At 53.1% G+C, this 20,825-nt stretch overlaps 1 protein-coding gene across 1 annotated transcript in view; it reads left to right on the forward strand.

Moving 5' to 3' along the window:
- The first annotated feature begins 1,814 nt into the window (after positions 1–1,814).
- The window catches only part of rpgrip1l (RPGRIP1 like), a 34,510-nt gene continuing 15,499 nt past the window's right edge, over positions 1,815–20,825 (forward strand). Inside the window, exons 1-10 of the mRNA XM_053319297.1 lie at positions 1,815–1,867; positions 2,491–2,556; positions 3,115–3,259; positions 3,467–3,780; positions 11,160–11,259; positions 12,726–12,869; positions 14,228–14,333; positions 17,393–17,539; positions 17,700–17,773; positions 18,895–19,034. Of these exons, the coding sequence (XP_053175272.1) occupies positions 2,499–2,556; positions 3,115–3,259; positions 3,467–3,780; positions 11,160–11,259; positions 12,726–12,869; positions 14,228–14,333; positions 17,393–17,539; positions 17,700–17,773; positions 18,895–19,034 (1,228 nt within the window). The 5' untranslated portion in view covers positions 1,815–1,867; positions 2,491–2,498. The remainder of the gene's footprint in view (positions 1,868–2,490; positions 2,557–3,114; positions 3,260–3,466; positions 3,781–11,159; positions 11,260–12,725; positions 12,870–14,227; positions 14,334–17,392; positions 17,540–17,699; positions 17,774–18,894; positions 19,035–20,825) is intronic.

Consider the following 20,825-nt stretch of genomic DNA (forward strand, 5'->3'; position numbering starts at 1 on the left):
ATGGTGGGTATGGTTAGTATGGTTAGTATGGTTAGTATGGTGGGTATGGTTAGTATGGTTAGTATGGTTAGTATGGTGGGTATGGTGGGTATGGTTAGTATGGTTAGTATGGTTAGTATGGTGGGTATGGTGGGTATGGTTAGGTATGGTTAGTATGGTTAGTATGGTGGGTATGGTTAGTATGGTTAGTATGGTGGGTATGGTTAGTATGGTTAATATGGTTAGTATGGTGAGTATGTTGAGTATGGTTGGTATGGTGTGTATGGTTAGTATGGTTAGTATGGTGAGTATGGTTAGTATGGTGGGTATGGTGAGTATGGTTAGTATGGTTAGTATGGTGGGTATGGTTAGTATGGTGGGTATGGTTAGTATGGTGAGTATGGTGAGTATGGTGAGTATGGTGAGTATGGTTAGTATGGTGGGTATGGTTAGTATGGTTAGTATGGTGAGTATGGTTAGTATGGTTAGTATGGTGTGTATGGTTAGTATGGTTAGTATGGTGGGTATGGTTAGTATGGTTAGTATGGTTAGTATGGTGAGTATGGTTAGTATGGTGGGTATGGTGAGTATGGTTAGTATGGTTAGTATGGTGGGTATGGTTAGTATGGTTAGTATGGTTAGTATGGTGAGTATGGTTAGTATGGTGGGTATGGTGGGTATGGTTAGTATGGTTAGTATGGTTAGTATGGTGAGTATGGTTAGTATGGTGGGTATGGTTAGTATGGTTAGTATGGTTAGTATGGTGAGTATGGTTAGTATGGTGGGTATGGTTAGTATGGTTAGTATGGTTAGTATGGTTAGTATGGTGGGTATGGTTAGTATGGTTAGTATGGTTAGTATGGTGAGTATGGTGGGTATGGTTAGTATGGTGAGTATGGTGGGTATGGTTAGTATGGTGAGTATGGTGGGTATGGTTAGTATGGTGGGTATGGTGAGTATGGTTAGTATGTGGGTATGGTTAGTATGGTGAGTATGGTTAGTATGGTTAGTATGGTTAGTATGGTGAGTATGGTTAGTATGGTGAGTATGGTTAGTATGGTTAGTATGGTTAGTATGGTGAGTATGGTTAGTATGGTTAGTATGGTTAGTATGGTTAGTATGGTGAGTATGGTTAGTATGGTGAGTATGGTTAGTATGGTGAGTATGGTTAGTATGGTGAGTATGGTTAGTATGGTTAGTATGGTGCTTCAACATTTGGTATAAACACTTTTTATGAGAACAAACTGTGAATATGAACAGTATGAGAGGAGAGAATATACACACACACACACACACACACACAGACACACACACACACACACACACACATACAGATACACACACACACACACAGACACACACACACACACATACAGAGACACACACACGCACACACACACACACACACACACATACAGAGACACACACACACATACAGACAGACACACACACACACACACAGAGACACACACACACACACATACAGAGACACACACACACATACAGACAGACACACACACACACACACAGAGACACACACACAGACACATACACAGACAGAGACACACACACACACATACAGAGACACACACACACACACATACACACACACACATACAGAGACACACACAGACACAGACACACACACACACATACAGAGACACATTAGTAATAAAGTTTAATTATTATCAGATGGTTAATATTCATTAATTAAACTTTATTAATAAAAACAAAGCGCGGGAGAATCCGCCTACAAAGTGAAGCTCAGAGAACTACATTTCCCAGAGCGCTCTCCACGCGGCGCATGCGCAGTAGCATCCTAACGACAAGCCGAGCTGTTTGTTTTCTGTAGCAACGAAAGAAAAACATCTAAAAGTCTCCGTTAACGGTAAGAACCGGAGAACCGGGCAGAGACAGGGCGGGAAACCGGGTAGAGAGAGGGCGGGAAAGCACGGTGCATGTTTCCGGTACCGGAGAGAAACAGCTGATCGTTGTTGTTATATTAATGTAAACACAGAGCTAACTGCTAACTGCTAACAACAGTTATAACTTTAGTTTATTAGTTATTAATGCTTTTACTACAGATGTGAAACTAACATCACATTAAACTCATTAAATAAACTTTATCATTTGAAACAGAGTTAAACTAAACAGCTGTTTTTGTCTCTTTTAAACATTTAGAGCTTTAATAACAGCAGCAAACATTTATTATAGCTTTAACTCATTTCATCCACAGTTTACTAACATGGAAATAAAATGTTCTGCAGCTGATTCACGTTTTATAAAAAGCAGTAAAACATGTTTATTCATCATATTGTATAAAATGAAACATAACACAGTGAATAAGAATCAGACATGAATTAATGACTGATGGAGAGTTTATGAATCAGTGTAGAGATGAATTATGAGTCAGAGCATAAAGGGTTAATCTATGGTTTGGTTGATATTGATCCAGGTTTGATCTTTAATGTGATTATCAGTGATTGATGAAGTGAATCTTTGTGTTTTCAGGTTTCAGGATGTCTGCAGCTGATGAACCCGTCAGAGACTTCACACTGAACCTGAACCGACCTGCAGGTAAGTTTTATAACATCACTCAGCCTGCTGCAGGTTAGCATGCTGCAGGTTAGCATGCTGCAGGTTAGCATCACTCAGCCTGCTGCAGGTTAACATGCTGCAGGTTAGCATGCTGCAGGTTAGCATGCTGCAGGTTAGCATCACTCAGCGTGCTGCAGGTTAACATGCTGCAGGTTAACATGCTGCAGGTTAACATGCTGCAGGTTAACATCACTCAGCGTGCTGCAGGTTAACATGCTGCAGGTTAACATCACTCAGCGTGCTGCAGGTTAACATGCTGCAGGTTAGCATCACTCAGCCTGCTGCAGGTTAACATGCTGCAGGTTAACATGCTGCAGGTTAACATGCTGCAGGTTAGCATCACTCAGCCTGCTGCAGGTTAACATGCTGCAGGTTAACATGCTGCAGGTTAGCATCACTCAGCGTGCTGCAGGTTAACATGCTGCAGGTTAGCATGCTGCAGGTTAACATGCTGCAGGTTAGCATGCTGCAGGTTAGCATCACTCAGCGTGCTGCAGTGTGTTGGCAGCAGGTTACAGTTTGTCGTCCTGCTCACAGATCCGTTCGGGTACCAGAATGCTCGAGCATGTCAGGACATCTCGCGGGCGTCACGGGAGGAGCTGGAGGACCGGTTCCTGCGCCTCCACGAGGAGAATCTGCTCCTCAAACAGCAGATTCACAAACAGGACGACAAGATCAAGAAGTGAGTGAATATTAATGTAACATGAACAGCTTCTTGTCCATCACTGCAGCTTCTGATGAGACAATTCTCAAAAGCCCAAAGCTGAATAAAGTTAGAGGGAAATGTTGGGTCAGGGTTAGTGTGCTCCATGAGGAGCGCCTGTCACACGCTCCAGCAGCTGCACAGACCTCCGTTCACATCGACTGCTCTTGTGATTCCTCCTGTCAGGCTGGGCACGAAGCTGATGAGGCTGGTGAAGGATCGCGGCCGGATGGAGCAGCTGGCGGCGGGCGGCGCTCAGCCAGTGTCCAGGCTGCGGGACGTGGAGATGGAGGAGATGATGGAAGAGCTCCAGGAGAAGGTCAGAGGGCTGCAGGCTGAGAACGAGAGACTGAAACAGCGCCTCCTGGTGTCCAAACAGCAGCTCCTTAACTCCCAGAGCAGGAGGCCGAGTCCTTACGGCCACGTCCAGCCACGAGTCAACTCTGGGACGAACAGGCTGCGAGACGACGCGTCCTCGCCTTCTCACACACGACCCAAAAGTACGTCACACATACTCAGATTATAAATGACCTAAACCTCTAAACCTGTTTGTGTACTTAATGTATTTAATTTAATGTACAAGTGAAAATAAACACTGTAAGATATTTAGATTGCAGCTCAAACTACGACGGTCGTCTCCTCAGTCGTCTCCTCAGTCGTCTCCTCAGTAGACAGTCGTCTCCTCAGTCGTCTCCTCAGTAAGACGGTCGTCTCCTCAGTCGTCTCCTCAGTCGTCTCCTCAGTCGTCTCCTCAGTAAGACGGTCGTCTCCTCAGTCGTCTCCTCAGTCGTCTCCTCAGTCGTCTCCTCAGTATGACGGTCGTCTCCTCAGTACGACGGTCGTCTCCTCAGTGAGACGGTCGTCTCCTCAGTATGACGGTCGTCTCCTCAGTACGACAGTCGTCTCCTCAGTAGACAGTCGTCTCCTCAGTATGACGGTCGTCTCCTCAGTCGTCTCCTCAGTACGACGGTCGTCTCCTCAGTACGACGGTCGTCTCCTCAGTACGACAGTCGTCTCCTCAGTACGACGGTCGTCTCCTCAGTACGACGGTCGTCTCCTCAGTATGACGGTCGTCTCCTCAGTCGTCTCCTCAGTATGACGGTCGTCTCCTCAGTGTGACAGTCGTCTCCTCAGTACGACGGTCGTCTCCTCAGTAGACGGTCGTCTCCTCAGTATGACGGTCGTCTCCTCAGTCGTCTCCTCAGTATGACGGTCGTCTCCTCAGTAGACAGTCGTCTCCTCAGTACGACTGTCGTCTCCTCAGTAGACGGTCGTCTCCTCAGTATGACGGTCGTCTCCTCAGTAGACGGTCGTCTCCTCAGTATGACGGTCGTCTCCTCAGTAGACGGTCGTCTCCTCAGTACGACGGTCGTCTCCTCAGTACGACGGTCGTCTCCTCAGTAGACGGTCGTCTCCTCAGTATGACGGTCGTCTCCTCAGTATGACGGTCGTCTCCTCAGTATGACGGTCGTGTCCTCAGTACGACGGTCGTCTCCTCAGTACGACGGTCATGTCCTCAGTACGACGGTCGTCTCCTCAGTACGACGGTCGTGTCCTCAGTACGACGGTCGTCTCCTCAGTACGACGGTCGTCTCCTCAGTAGACGGTCGTCTCCTCAGTATGACGGTCGTCTCCTCAGTATGACGGTCGTCTCCTCAGTAGACGGTCGTCTCCTCAGTAGACGGTCGTCTCCTCAGTCGTCTCCTCAGTACAACGGTCGTCTCCTCAGTAGACGGTCGTCTCCTCAGTAGACGGTCGTCTCCTCAGTCGTCTCCTCAGTATGACGGTCGTCTCCTCAGTAGACGGTCGTCTCCTCAGTATGACGGTCGTCTCCTCAGTACGACGGTCGTCTCCTCAGTACGACGGTCGTCTCCTCAGTACGACGGTCGTCTCCTCAGTAGACGGTCGTCTCCTCAGTAGACGGTCGTCTCCTCAGTAGACGGTTGTCACCTCAGTCGTCTCCTCAGTACGACAGTCGTCTCCTGAGTACGACAGTCGTCTCCTCAGTCGTCTCCTCAGTACCACAGTCGTCTCCTCAGTCGTCTCCTCAGTACGACGGTCGTCTCCTCAGTACCACAGTCGTCTCCTCAGTCGTCTCCTCAGTACCACAGTCGTCTCCTCAGTCGTCTCCTCAGTCGTATCCTCAGTACGACGGTCGTCTCCTCAGTAGACGGTCGTCTCCTCAGTTTGACAGTCGTCTCCTCAGTTTGACGTCGTCTCCTCAGTAGACGGTTGTCACCTCAGTTGTCTCCTCAGTACGACAGTCGTCTCCTCAGTTGTCTCCTCAGTACCACAGTCGTCTCCTCAGTCATCTCCTCAGTACGACGGTCGTCTCCTCAGTGAAACGGTCGTCTCCTCAGTCGTCTCCTCAGTACAACGGTCGTCTCCTCAGTAGACGGTCGTCTCCTCAGTAGACGGTCGTCTCCTCAGTCGTCTCCTCAGTATGACGGTCGTCTCCTCAGTAGACGGTCGTCTCCTCAGTATGACGGTCGTCTCCTCAGTACGACGGTCGTCTCCTCAGTCGTCTCCTCAGTATGACGGTCGTCTCCTCAGTACGACGGTCGTCTCCTCAGTACGACGGTCGTCTCCTCAGTAGACGGTCGTCTCCTCAGTACGACGGTCGTCTCCTCAGTAGACAGTCGTCTCCTCAGTAGACGGTTGTCACCTCAGTCGTCTCCTCAGTACGACAGTCGTCTCCTGAGTACGACAGTCGTCTCCTCAGTCGTCTCCTCAGTACCACAGTCGTCTCCTCAGTCGTCTCCTCAGTACGACGGTCGTCTCCTCAGTACCACAGTCGTCTCCTCAGTCGTCTCCTCAGTACCACAGTCGTCTCCTCAGTCGTCTCCTCAGTCGTATCCTCAGTACGACGGTCGTCTCCTCAGTAAGACGGTCGTCTCCTCAGTAGACGGTCGTCTCCTCAGTTTGACAGTCGTCTCCTCAGTTTGACGTCGTCTCCTCAGTAGACGGTTGTCACCTCAGTTGTCTCCTCAGTACGACAGTCGTCTCCTCAGTCGTCTCCTCAGTACGACAGTCGTCTCCTCAGTTGTCTCCTCAGTACCACAGTCGTCTCCTCAGTCATCTCCTCAGTACGACGGTCGTCTCCTCAGTGAAACGGTCGTCTCCTCAGTCGTCTCCTCAGTACAACGGTCGTCTCCTCAGTAGACGGTCGTCTCCTCAGTAGACGGTCGTCTCCTCAGTCGTCTCCTCAGTATGACGGTCGTCTCCTCAGTAGACGGTCGTCTCCTCAGTAGACGGTCGTCTCCTCAGTAGACGGTTGTCACCTCAGTCGTCTCCTCAGTACGACAGTCGTCTCCTGAGTACGACAGTCGTCTCCTCAGTCGTCTCCTCAGTACCACAGTCGTCTCCTCAGTCGTCTCCTCAGTACAACGGTCGTCTCCTCAGTACCACAGTCGTCTCCTCAGTCGTCTCCTCAGTACCACAGTCGTCTCCTCAGTCGTCTCCTCAGTCGTATCCTCAGTACGACGGTCGTCTCCTCAGTAAGACGGTCGTCTCCTCAGTAGACGGTCGTCTCCTCAGTAGACGGTCGTCTCCTCAGTTTGACAGTCGTCTCCTCAGTTTGACGTCGTCTCCTCAGTAGACGGTTGTCACCTCAGTTGTCTCCTCAGTACGACAGTCGTCTCCTCAGTCGTCTCCTCAGTACGACAGTCGTCTCCTCAGTTGTCTCCTCAGTACCACAGTCGTCTCCTCAGTCATCTCCTCAGTACGACGGTCGTCTCCTCAGTGAAACGGTCGTCTCCTCAGTCGTTTCCTCAGTATGACAGTCGTCTCCTCAGTACGACAGTCGTCTCCTCAGTCGTCTCCTCAGTACCACAGTCGTCTCCTCAGTCGTCTCCTCAGTACGACGGTCGTCTCCTCAGTAGACGGTCGTCTCCTCAGTTTGACAGTCGTCTCCTCAGTAGACGGTCGTGTCCTCAGTAGACGGTTGTCCCCTCAGTCGTCTCCTCAGTACGACAGTCGTCTCCTCAGTAGACGGTTGTCCCCTCAGTCGTCTCCTCAGTACGACAGTCGTCTCCTCAGTACGACAGTCGTCTCCTCAGTCGTCTCCTCAGTACCACAGTCGTCTCCTCAGTCGTCTCCTCAGTACGACGGTCGTCTCCTCAGTAGACGGTTGTCACCTCAGTCGTCTCCTCAGTACGACAGTCGTATCCTGAGTACGACAGTCGTCTCCTCAGTCGTCTCCTCAGTACCACAGTCGTCTCCTCAGTCGTCTCCTCAGTACGACGGTCGTCTCCTCAGTACGACGGTCGTCTCCTCAGTACGACGGTCGTCTCCTCAGTCGTCTCCTCAGTACCACAGTCGTCTCCTCAGTCGTCTCCTCAGTCGTCTCCTCAGTACGACGGTCGTCTCCTCAGTAAGACAGTCGTCTCCTCAGTACCACAGTCGTCTCCTCAGTCGTCTCCTCAGTCGTCTCCTCAGTCGTCTCCTCAGTCGTCTCCTCAGTAGACGGTCGTCTCCTCAGTAGACGGTCGTCTCCTCAGTTTGACAGTCGTCTCCTCAGTTTGACGTCGTCTCCTCAGTAGACGGTTGTCACCTCAGTTGTCTCCTCAGTACGACAGTCGTCTCCTCAGTACGACAGTCATCTCCTCAGTCGTCTCCTCAGTACCACAGTCGTCTCCTCAGTCATCTCCTCAGTACGACGGTCGTCTCCTCAGTACGACGGTCGTCTCCTCAGTCGTCTCCTCAGTGAAACGGTCGTCTCCTCAGTACGACAGTCGTCTCCTCAGTGAAACGGTCGTCTCCTCAGTCGTCTCCTCAGTATGACAGTCGTCTCCTCAGTACGACAGTCGTCTCCTCAGTCGTCTCCAAAGTACCACAGTCGTCTCCTCAGTCGTCTCCTCAGTACGACGGTCGTCTCCTCAGTAGACGGTCGTCTCCTCAGTTTGACAGTCGTCTCCTCAGTAGACGGTCGTGTCCTCAGTAGACGGTTGTCACCTCAGTCGTCTCCTCAGTACGACAGTCGTCTCCTCAGTAGACGGTTGTCCCCTCAGTCGTCTCCTCAGTACGACAGTCGTCTCCTCAGTACGACAGTCGTCTCCTCAGTCGTCTCCTCAGTACCACAGTCGTCTCCTCAGTCGTCTCCTCAGTACGACGGTCATCTCCTCAGTGAAACGGTCGTCTCCTCAGTCGTCTCCTCAGTAAACGGTCGTTTCCTCAGTCGTCTCCTCAGTATGACGGTCGTCTCCTTAGTATGACGGTCGTCTCCTCAGTATGACAGTCGTCTCCTCAGTCGTCTCCTCAGTACCACAGTCGTCTCCTCAGTCCGACGGTCGTCTCCTCAGTAGACGGTCGTCTCCTCAGTAGACGGTTGTCACCTCAGTCGTCTCCTCAGTACGACAGTCGTCTCCTGAGTACGACAGTCGTCTCCTCAGTCGTCTCCTCAGTACGACGGTCGTCTCCTCAGTACGACGGTCGTCTCCTCAGTACCACAGTCGTCTCCTCAGTCGTCTCCTCAGTACCACAGTCGTCTCCTCAGTCGTCTCCTCAGTACGACGGTCGTCTCCTCAGTAAGACGGTCGTCTCTTCAGTAGACGGTCGTCTCCTCAGTAGACGGTCGTCTCCTCAGTTTGACAGTCGTCTCCTCAGTTTGACGTCGTCTCCTCAGTAGACGGTTGTCACCTCAGTTGTCTCCTCAGTACGACAGTCGTCTCCTCAGTACGACAGTCGTCTCCTCAGTCGTCTCCTCAGTACCACAGTCGTCTCCTCAGTCATCTCCTCAGTACGACGGTCGTCTCCTCAGTAGACGGTCGTCTCCTCAGTTTGACAGTCGTCTCCTCAGTAGACGGTCGTGTCCTCAGTAGACGGTTGTCACCTCAGTCGTCTCCTCAGTACGACAGTCGTCTCCTCAGTAGACGGTTGTCCCCTCAGTCGTCTCCTCAGTACGACAGTCGTCTCCTCAGTACGACAGTCGTCTCCTCAGTCGTCTCCTCAGTACCACAGTCGTCTCCTCAGTCGTCTCCTCAGTACCACAGTCGTCTCCTCAGTACGACGGTCGTCTCCTCAGTATCACAGTCGTCTCCTCAGTCGTCTCCTCAGTACCACAGTCGTCTCCTCAGTCGTCTCCTCAGTCGTCTCCTCAGTACGACGGTCGTCTCCTCAGTAAGACGGTCGTCTCCTCAGTAGACGGTCGTCTCCTCAGTAGACGGTCGTCTCCTCAGTTTGACAGTCGTCTCCTCAGTTTGACGTCGTCTCCTCAGTAGACGGTTGTCACCTCAGTTGTCTCCTCAGTACGACAGTCGTCTCCTCAGTACGACAGTCGTCTCCTCAGTCGTCTCCTCAGTACCACAGTCGTCTCCTCAGTCATCTCCTCAGTACGACGGTCGTCTCCTCAGTGAAACGGTCGTCTCCTCAGTCGTCTCCTCAGTATGACAGTCGTCTCCTCAGTACGACAGTCGTCTCCTCAGTCGTCTCCTCAGTACCACAGTCGTCTCCTCAGTCGTCTCCTCAGTACGACGGTCGTCTCCTCAGTAGACGGTCGTCTCCTCAGTTTGACAGTCGTCTCCTCAGTAGACGGTCGTGTCCTCAGTAGACGGTTGTCACCTCAGTCGTCTCCTCAGTACGACAGTCGTCTCCTCAGTAGACGGTTGTCCCCTCAGTCGTCTCCTCAGTACGACAGTCGTCTCCTCAGTCGTCTCCTCAGTACCACAGTCGTCTCCTCAGTACGACGGTCATCTCCTCAGTGAAACGGTCGTCTCCTCAGTCGTCTCCTCAGTAAACGGTCGTTTCCTCAGTCGTCTCCTCAGTATGACGGTCGTCTCCTTAGTATGACGGTCGTCTCCTCAGTATGACAGTCGTCTCCTCAGTCGTCTCCTCAGTACCACAGTCGTCTCCTCAGTCATCTCCTCAGTACGACGGTCGTCTCCTCAGTGAAACGGTCGTCTCCTCAGTCGTCTCCTCAGTATGACAGTCGTCTCCTCAGTACGACGGTCGTCTCCTCAGTAAGATGGTCGTCTCCTCAGTAGACGGTCGTCTCCTCAGTTTGACAGTCGTCTCCTCAGTTTGACAGTCGTCTCCTCAGTTTGACGTCGTCTCCTCAGTAGACGGTCGTCTCCTCAGTCATCTCCTCAGTACGACAGTCGTCTCCTCAGTACGACAGTCGTCTCCTCAGTCGTCTCCTCAGTACCACAGTCGTCTCCTCAGTCATCTCCTCAGTACGACGGTCGTCTCCTCAGTGAAACGTCGTCTCCTCAGTCGTCTCCTCAGTACGACAGTCGTCTCCTCAGTAAACGGTCGTTTCCTCAGTATGACGGTCGTCTCCTTAGTATGACGGTCGTCTCCTCAGTATGACAGTCGTCTCCTCAGTCGTCCCCTCAGTACCACAGTCGTCTCCTCAGTCATCTCCTCAGTGTGACAGTCGTCTCCTCAGTAGACGGTCGTCTCCTCAGTCGTCTCCTCAGTATGACGTCGTAGACAGTCGTCACCTCAGTATGACGGTTGTCACCTCAGTCGTCTCCTCAGTAGACGGTCGTCTCCTCAGTGTGACGGTCGTCTCCTCAGTACGACGTCGTAGACAGTCGTCACCTCAGTATGACGGTTGTCACCTCAGTCGTCTCCTCAGTAGACGGTCGTCTCCTCAGTGTGACGGTCGTCTCCTCAGTACGACAGTCGTCTCCTCAGTCGTCTCCTCAGTACGACAGTCGTCTCCTCAGTCGTCTCCTCAGTGAGACGGTCGTCTCCTCAGTGTGACGGTCGTCTCCTCAGTACGACAGTCGTCTCCTCAGTCGTCTCCTCAGTACCACAGTCGTCTCCTCAGTCATCTCCTCAGTACGACGGTCGTCTCCTCAGTACCACAGTCGTCTCCTCAGTCGTCTCCTCAGTACAACGGTCGTCTCCTCAGTTTGACAGTCGTCTCCTCCTGCAGGTACCAGGAGTCTGGAAGGAGCCGGCAGACCTCCAACCGGCCAGCTGCCTCGATACGGACACAGTCTGCTGGAGGAAGCCCGAGCCGAGATCCGGAACCTGTGAGAACCAAACATGATGACACCATATAACCTGTGTTCCTGTGTTCCTGTGTTCCTGTGTTCTTGTGTTCCTGTGTTCCTGTGTTCTTGTGTTCCTTGTGTCCCTGTGTTCCTTGTGTTCCTGTGTTCCAGTGTTCCAGTGTTCCAGTGTTCTTGTGTTCCTGTGCTCTTGTGTTCCAGTGTTCCTGTGTTCCTGTGTTCTTGTGTTCCTGTGCTCTTGTGTTCCAGTGTTCCTGTGTTCCAGTGTTCCTGTGTTCCTGTGTTCTTGTGTTCCTGTGTTCCTGTGTTCTTGTGTTCCTTGTGTCCCTGTGTTCCTTGTGTTCCTGTGTTCCAGTGTTCCAGTGTTCCAGTGTTCTTGTGTTCCTGTGCTCTTGTGTTCTTGTGTTCCTGTGTTCCTGTGTTCTTGTGTTCCTGTGCTCTTGTGTTCCAGTGTTCCTGTGTTCCAGTGTTCTTGTGTTCTTGTGTTCTTGTGTTCTTGTGTTCTTCTGTTCTTCTGTTCTTCTGTTCTTCTGTTCTTCTGTTCCTGTGTTCTTGTGTTCTTGTGTTCCAGTGTTCCAGTGTTCCTGTGTTCTTGTGTTCTTGTGTTCTTGTGTTCTTCTGTTCTTCTGTTCTTGTGTTCTTCTGTTCTTCTGTTCTTCTGTTCTTCTGTTCTTCTGTTCCTGTGTTCCTGTGTTCTTGTGTTCTTGTGTTCTTCTGTTCTTCTGTTCCTGTGTTCCTGTGTTCCTGTGTTCTTCTGTTCTTCTGTTCTTCTGTTCTTCTGTTCTTGTGTTCTTGTGTTCTTGTGTTCCTGTGTTCCAGTGTTCTTGTGTTCCAGTGTTCTTGTGTTCCAGTGTTCTTGTGTTCCTGTGTACGTGTGTTCCAGTGTTCTTGTGTTCCTGTGTACGTGTGTTCCTGTGTTCTTGTGTTCCTGTGTTCCTGTGTTCCTGTGTTCCAGTGTTCTTGTGTCCCTGTGTCCCTGTGTTCCTGTGTTCCAGTGTTCTTGTGTTCTTGTGTTCTTGTGTTCCAGTGTTCCTGTGTTCTTGTGTTCTTGTGTTCCAGTGTTCTTGGTTCCTGTGTTCTTGTGTTCCAGTGTTCCTGTGTTCTTGGTTCCTGTGTTCTTGGTTCCTGTGTTCTTGTGTTCCAGTGTCCCTGTGTTCCTGTGTTCTTGTGTTCTTGTGTTCCAGTGTCCCTGTGTTCCTGTGTTCCAGTGTTCTTGTGTTCCTGTGTTCTTGTGTTCCAGTGTCCCTGTGTTCCTGTGTTCCAGTGTTCTTGTGTTCCAGTGTTCTTGATTCCTGTGTCCTTGTGTTCCTGTGTTCTTGTGTTCCAGTGTTCCTGTGTTCTTGTGTTCCAGTGTTCTTGTGTTCCAGTGTTCTTGTGTTCCAGTGTTCCTGTGTTCCAGTGTTCCAGTGTTCTTGTGTTCTTGTGTCCTTGTGTTCTTGTGTTCCAGTGTTCCAGTGTTCCAGTGTCCCTGTGTTCTTGTGTTCCAGGGAGAACGTGGTGGAGTCTCAGCGCAGCCTGATGGAGCAGAGGGAAGCAGCGTCGGAGAACCTGCGTGAGGAACTGAGGAAGAAAGAAGAAGAGTTTGAAGAACGTCTCCTGATGGTCCGCCAGCAGCAGACCTCCAACGTCAGGTAGGAGTGTGTGTGTGTGTGTGTGTGTGTGTGTGTGTGTGTGTGTGTGGGTCCGACAGCAGCAGACCTCCAACGTCAGGTAGAACTAACAGGAAGTTACGCTTCAACAGGAAGTGACCTCAGAATCACTGAAAGGGTGTCTCTGTGTGTGTGTGTGTCTGTGTGTGTGTGTGTGCGTGTGTGTGTGTGTGTGTCTCTGTGTGTATGTGTGTGTGTGTGTGTGTGTGTGTGTGTGTGTGTGTGTGTGTGTGGGTCCGCCAGCAGCAGACCTCCAACGTCAGGTAGGAGTGTGTGTGTGTGTGTGTGTGTGTGTGTGTGTGTGTGTGTGTGTGTGTGTGTGGGTCCGACAGCAGCAGACCTCCAACGTCAGGTAGAACTAACAGGAAGTGACCTCAGAATCACTGAAAGGGTGTCTCTGTGTGTGTGTGTGTGTGTGTGTGTGTGTGTCTCTGTGTGTATGTGTGTGTGTGTGTGTGTCTGTGTGTCTCTGTGTGTCTGTGTGTGTGTGTGTGTGTGTGTGTGTGTGTGTGTGTGTGTGTGTGTGTCTCTGTGTCTCTGTGTCTCTGTGTGTCTGTGTGTGTGTCTCTGTGTGTGTGTGTGTGTGTGTGTGTGTGTGTGTGTGTCTGTGTGTGTCTGTGTGTGTGTCTCTGTGTCTCTGTGTGTGTGTGTGTGTGTGTGTGTGTGTCTGTGTGTGTGTGTGTGTGTGTGTGTGTGTGTGTATGTGTGTAAGTGTGTGTGTTTCTGTGTGTGTGTGTATGTGTCTCTGTGTGTGTGTGTGTGTGTGTGTGTGTGTGTCTCTGTGTGTGTGTGTGTGTGTGTGTCTGTGTGTGTGTGTGTGTGTGTGTGTGTGTGTATGTGTCTGTGTGTGTGTGTGTGTGTGTGTGTGTGTGTGTGTGTATGTGTATGTGTGTGTGTGTGTATGTGTCTCTGTGTGTGTGTGTGTGTGTGTGTGTGTGTGTGTATGTGTATGTGTGTGTGTGTGTGTCTGTGTGTGTCTCTGTGTGTGTGTGTGTGTGTGCGTGTCTCTGTGTGTGTGTGTGTGTGTCTCTGTGTGTGTGTGTGTGTGTCTGTGTGTGTGTGTGTGTGTGTGTGTGTGTGTCTGTGTGTGTGTGTCTGTGTGTGTGTGTGTCTCTGTGTGTGTGTGTGTGTGTGTGTTTCTGTGTGTGTGTGTGTGTGTGTGTGTGTGTGTGTGTGTGTGTGTCTGTGTGTGTGTGTGTGTGTGTGTGTGTGTGTGTGTGTGTGTGTGTGTGTCTGTGTGTGTGTGTGTGTGTGTTTCTGTGTGTGTGTGTGTGTGTGTGTGTGTGTGTGTGTCTCTGTGTGTGTGTGTGTGTGTGTGTGTGTGTGTGTGTGTGTCTCAGGTCTCATGTGAACAGCAACGTGCTGATGATCAAACTTCAGAAGCAGCTCGCTGACAGATCCAACACCGTCACGGAGCTGGAGGGTCGCTTCCTCCAGATCCAAGAGGTACCCTCACCCTCTCACCCTCTCACCCTCTCACCCCCTCACCCTCTCACCCTCTTACCCTCACCCCCTCACCCTCTCACTCACACCCTAACCCTCTCACCCTCTCACCCTCTTACCCTCACCCCCTCACCCTCTCACTCACACCCTAACCCTAACCCTAACCCTCTCACCCCCTCACCCTCTCACCCTCACCCTCTCACCCCCTCACCCTCTCACTCACACCCTAACCCTCTCACCCTCTCACCCTCTTACCCTAACCCTCTCACCCTCTCACCCTCTTACCCTCACCCCCTCACCCTCTCACTCACACCCTAACCCTCTCACCCTCTTACCCTCACCCTCTCACCCTCACCCTCACCCTCTCACCCCCTCACCCCCTCACCCCCTCACCCTCTCACCCTCTCACCCTCACCCTCTCACCCCCTCACCCTCTCACCCCCTCACCCTCTCACCCTCACCCCCTCACCCTCTCACCCCCTCACCCTCACCCTCTCACCCTCACCCCCTCACCCTCTCACCCTCACCCCCTCACCCTCTCACCCTCACCCTCTCACTCTCACCCTCACCCTCTCACCCTCACCCCCTCGCCCTCACCCTCACCCTCTCACCCTCTCACCCTCACCCTCTCACCCTCACCCTCTCACCCTCTCACCCTCACCCTCACCCTCACCCTCTCACCCTCACCCCCTCACCCTCTCACCCTCACCCCCTCACCCTCACCCTCTCACCCTCACCCCCTCACCCTCACCCCCTCACCCTCACTCCCTCACCCTCTCACCCCCTCACCATCTCACCCTCTCACCCTCTTACCCTAACCCTCTCACCCTCACCCTCTCACCCTCAGAGTCAGAGGAGTCTCACCCTCTCACCCTCACCCTCACCCTCTCACCCTCTCACCCTCTCACCCTCACCCTCTCACCCTCAGAGTCAGAGGAGTCTCACCCTCTCACCCTCACCCTCTCACCCTCAGAGTCAGAGGAGTCTCACCCTCTCACCCTCACCCTCTTACCCTAACCCTCTCACCCTCTTACCCTAACCCCCTCACCCTCTCACCCTCTTACCCTCACCCTCTCACCCCCTCACCCTCTCACCCTCACTCTCACCCTCTCTCCCTCACCCTCACCCTCTCACCCTCTCACCCTCACCCTCACCCCCTCACCCTCACCCCCTCACCCCCTCACCCCCTCACCCTAACCCTCACCCTCTCACCCTCACCCTCACCCTCACCCTCTCACCCTCACCCTCACCCTCACCCTCTCACCCTCACCCCCTCACCCTCTCACCCCCTCACCCCCTCACCCTCTCACCCTCACCCTAACCCTCACCCTCTCACCCTCACCCTCACCCTCTCACCCTCACCCTCTCACCCTCTCACCCTCACCCCCTCACCCTCTCACCCCCTCACCCTCTCACCCTCACCCCCTCACCCTCTCACCCTCACCCCCTCACCCTAACCCTCTCACCCTCACCCCCTCACCCTCTCACCCTCACCCTCACCCTCTCACCCTCACCCCCTCACCCTCACCCTCTCACCCTCACTCTCACCCTCTCACCCTCACCCTCTCACCCTCACCCCCTCACCCTCACCCCCTCACCCTAACCCTCACCCTCTCACCCTCACCCTCACCCCCTCACCCTCACCCCCTCACCCTCACCCTCTCACCCTCACCCTCTCACCCTCACCCCCTCACCCTCTCACCCTCACCCCCTCACCCTCTCACCCTCTTACCCTAACCCTCTCACCCTCACCCCCTCACCCTAACCCCCTCACCCTCTCACCCTCACCCTCTCACCCTCACCCTAACCCTCTCACCCTCACCCTCTCACCCTAACCCTCTCACCCTCTCAACCTAACCCTCTCACCCTCACCCTCACCCTCTCACCCTCACCCTCTCACCCTCACTCTCACCCTCTCTCCCTCACCCTCACCCTCTCACCCTCTCACCCTCACCCTCTCACCCTCACCCCCTCACCCTCTCACCCTCACCCTAACCCTCACCCTCTCACCCTCACCCTCTCACCCTCACCCTCTCACCCTCACCCTCTCACCCTCTCACCCTCACCCCCTCACCCTCTCACCCTCTCACCCCCTCACCCCCTCACCCTCTCACCCTCACCCCCTCACCCTCTCACCCTCACCCCCTCACCCTAACCCTCTCACCCTCACCCTCACCCCCTCACCCTCTCACCCTCACCCTCACCCTCTCACCCTCACCCCCTCACCCTCACCCTCTCACCCTCACCCTCACCCTCTCACCCTCTCACCCTCACCCTCTCACCCTCACCCCCTCACCCTCACCCCCTCACCCTAACCCTCACCCTCTCACCCTCACCCTCACCCCCTCACCCTCACCCCCTCACCCTCACCCTCTCACCCTCACCCTCTCACCCTCACCCTCTCACCCTAACCCTCACCCTCTCACCCTCACCCTCACCCTCTCACCCTCACCCCCTCACCCTCTCACCCTCACCCCCTCACCCTCTCACCCTCTTACCCTAACCCTCTCACCCTCACCCCCTCACCCTAACCCCCTCACCCTCTCACCCTCACCCTCTCACCCTCACCCTAACCCTCTCACCCTCACCCTCTCACCCTAACCCTCTCACCCTCTCAACCTAACCCTCTCACCCTCACCCTCACCCTCTCACCCTCACCCTCTCACCCTCAGAGTCAGAGGAGTCTCACTCTCACCCTCTCACCCTCTCACCCTCACCCTAACCCTCTCACCCTCTCACCCTCAGAGTCAGAGGAGTCTCACCCTCTCACCCTCACCCTCTCACCCTCAGAGTCAGAGGAGTCTCACCCTCTCACCCTCTCACCCTCACCCTCTCACCCTCACCCTCTCACCCTAACCCTCTCACCCTCACTCTCTCACCCTCTCACCCTCACCCTCTCACCCTCAGAGTCAGAGGAGTCTCACCCTCTCACCCTCACCCTCTCACCCTCAGAGTCAGAGGAGTCTCACCCTCACCCTCTCACCCTCACCCTCTCACCCTCAGAGTCAGAGGAGTCTCACCCTCTCACCCTCACCCTCTCACCCTCACCCTCTCACCCTCAGAGTCAGAGGAGTCTGAAGCTCAGCCACGACGCCGCCATGCTGAAGGTGGACGAGCTGTCGTCTCAGCTCAAAGAAGAACGTCTGAAGAGTTTAGAGCTGGAGAACCGGCTGCAGCGCTCCGTCATGTCCAAGAAGAGCGTGGAGCAGGTTCTACCAGTTATATAATATAATATAATATAATATAATATAATATAATATAATATAATATATAATATATAATATTATATATAATATAATATAATATATAATATAATATTAATACCAGTTACTAGAGTGTCGGGTTACCTCTGTGTGTCTCGGTGTTCAGCTGCAGGAACGACTCAGCGAGCTGCAGCAGGAGAAAGATCTGCTGCAGGAAACCAACGACAGGCTGCTCAACAGGTGAGAACCCTAACCCAGCGTTAGCAAGGGGAGTGTTACCCAGCGTTAGCAAGGGAAGTGTTACCCAGCGTTAGCAAGGGAAGTGTTACCCAGCGTTAGCAAGGGAAGTGTTACCCAGCGTTAGCAAGGGAAGTGTTCAACAGCGTTAGCAAGGGAAGTGTTACCCAGCGTTAGCAAGGGAAGTGTTCAACAGCGTTAGCAAGGGAAGTGTTACACAGCGTTAGCAAGGGAAGTGTTACACAGCGTTAGCAAGGGAAGTGTTACCCAGCGTTAGCAAGGGAAGTGTTCAACAGCGTTAGCAAGGGAAGTGTTACCCAGCGTTAGCAAGGGAAGTGTTCAACAGTGTTAGCAAGGGAAGTGTTACACAGCGTTAGCAAGGGAAGTGTTCAGCAGCGTTAGCAAGGGAAGTGTTACCCAGCGTTAGCAAGGGAAGTGTTACCCAGCGTTAGCAAGGGAAGTGTTACCCAGCGTTAGCAAGGGAAGTGTTACCCAGCGTTAGCAAGGGAAGTGTTCAACAGTGTTAGCAAGGGAAGTGTTCAACAGTGTTAGTAATGGAAGTGTTGAACAGTGTTAGCAAGGGAAGTGTTCAACAGTGTTAGTAATGGAAGTGTTGAACAGTGTTAGCAAGGGAAGTGTTCAACAGTGTTAGTAATGGAAGTGTTGAACAGTGTTAGCAAGGGAAGTGTTCAACAGCGTTAGTAATGGAAGTGTTGAACAGTGTTAGCAAGGGAAGTGTTCAACAGCGTTAGCAAGGGAAGTGTTACCCAGCGTTAGCAAGGGAAGTGTTACCCAGCGTTAGCAAGGGAAGTGTTACCCAGCGTTAGCAAGGGAAGTGTTACACAGCGTTAGCAAGGGAAGTGTTCAACAGCGTTAGCAAGGGAAGTGTTCAACAGCGTTAGCAAGGGAAGTGTTCAACAGCGTTAGCAAGGGAAGTGTTCAACAGCGTTAGCAAGGGAAGTGTTCAACAGCGTTAGTAATGGAAGTGTTCAACAGTGTTAGTAATAGAAGTGTTAAACAGTGTTCAACAGTGTTAGTAATGGAAGTGTTCAACAGTGTTAAACAGTGTTAGTAATGGAAGTGTTAAACAGTGTTAGTAATGGAAGTGTTGAACGTGCCCTCAGCGCGTTGGACGTCTCTCAGCAGCAGAAGTGGTTCGTTCAGGAGCAGCAGCTGCGTCTGCAGGTTTCTCAGCTGGAGGCGGCGCTGCAGGCCGACCTCGTCGACAAAAACCAGATCCTCGACAAAATCAAGACTGAGAGGGGTACCTGACTTCTTCTACTGTTTTTATTATGTCACATATCATACCTGACTTCTTCTACTGTTTTTATTATGTTACCGTTACCGTCCTCTTCCTCTGACCCTGGTCGGGTCGGGGGGGCAGCAGCCTCAGCAGGAAGCCCAGACTTCCCTCTCCCTCTTCCCGGGGGATCCCGAGGCGTTCCCAGGCCAGCCGAGAGACATAGTCTCTCCAGCGTGTCCCGGGTCTCCTACCGGTGGGACGGGCCCTGAACACCTCACCAGGGAGGCGTCCGGGAGGCATCCTGACTAGATGCCCGAGCCTCCTCATCTGGCTCCTCTCAACGCGGAGGAGCAGCGGGTCTACTCCGAGCTCCTCCGGATAACTGAGCTTCTCACCCTATCTCTAAGGGAGAGCCCAGCCAGCCTACGGAGGAAGCTTATTTCAGCTGCTTGTACCCGCCATCTTGTTCTTTGGGTCACGACCCAAAGCTCATGACCAGAGGTGAGGGTAGGAACCCAAAGCTCACGACCAGAGGTGAGGGTAGGAACCCAAAGCTCATGACCAGAGGTGAGGGTAGGAACCTTTCGGCTCAGCTCTCTCTTCACCACGACGGATCTGTGCAGAGTCCGCATTACTGCAGACGCCGCACCGATCCGCCTGTCGGTCTCACGCTCCATCCTTCCCTCACTGTGAACAAGACCCCGAGGTACTTGAACTCCTCCACTTGGGGCAGGATCTCATCCCCGACCCGGAGAGTGCACTCCACCCTTTTCCGGTTGAGGACCATGACCTCGGATTTGGAGGTGCTGATTCTCATCCCGGCCGCTTCACACTCGGCTGCGAACCGATCCAGTGAGAGTTGGAGGTCACGGTCTGATGAAGCCAACAGGACCACATCATCTGCAAAAAGCAGTGACCCGATCCTGAAGTCACCAAACCGGACCCCCTCCACACCCTGGCTGCACCTAGAAATCCTGTCCATAAAGATTATGAACAGGATCGGTGACAAAGGGCAGCCCTGGCGGAGTCCAACCCTCACTGGAAACAAGTCCGACTTATTACCGGCGATGCGGACCAAGCTCTGGCACCGGTCATACAGGGAACGGACGGCCCGTATCAGGGGGTCCAATACCCCGAACTCCCGGAGAACCCCCCACAGGACTCCCCGAGGGACACGGTCGAATGCCTTCTCCAAGTCCACAAAACACATGTGGACTGGTTGGGCCCCATGCACCCTCAAGGATCCTGCAGAGGGTGTAGAGCTGGTCCACAGTTCCACGGCCTGGACGAAAACCACACTGCTCCTCCTGAATCCGAGGTTCGACTATCCGACGGACCCTCTTCTCCAGCACCCCCGAATAGACCTTACCAGGGAGGCTGAGGAGTGTGATTCCCCTGTAGTTGGAACACACCCTCCGGTCCCCCGGCCCTGCTTCCTTACCGGAAGGCATGTCGGTGGGATTGAGGAGGTCTTCGAAGTATTCCTTCCACCGATCCACAACGTCCCGAGTCGAGGTCAGCAGCCCCACCACCCACCTCCCACCGTACACAGTGTTGACGGTGCACTGCTACACCCTGCTGAGACGCCGGATGGTGGTCCAGAATCTCTTCGAAGCCGTCCGGAAGTCATTTTCCATGGCCTCACCGAACTCCTCCCATGTCCGGGTTGTTACCTCAGCGACCGCCCTAGCTGCGCTCCGCTTGGTCTGCCGGTACCTGTCTGCTGACTCCGGAGTCCTACAGGCCAAAAAGGACCTATAGGACTCCTTCTTCAGCTTGACGGCATCCCTCACCGCCGGTGTCCACCAGCAG

The sequence above is a fragment of the Scomber japonicus genome, chromosome 5 (assembly GCF_027409825.1).
Source record: "Scomber japonicus isolate fScoJap1 chromosome 5, fScoJap1.pri, whole genome shotgun sequence".
Classification (NCBI taxonomy): domain Eukaryota; kingdom Metazoa; phylum Chordata; class Actinopteri; order Scombriformes; family Scombridae; genus Scomber; species Scomber japonicus.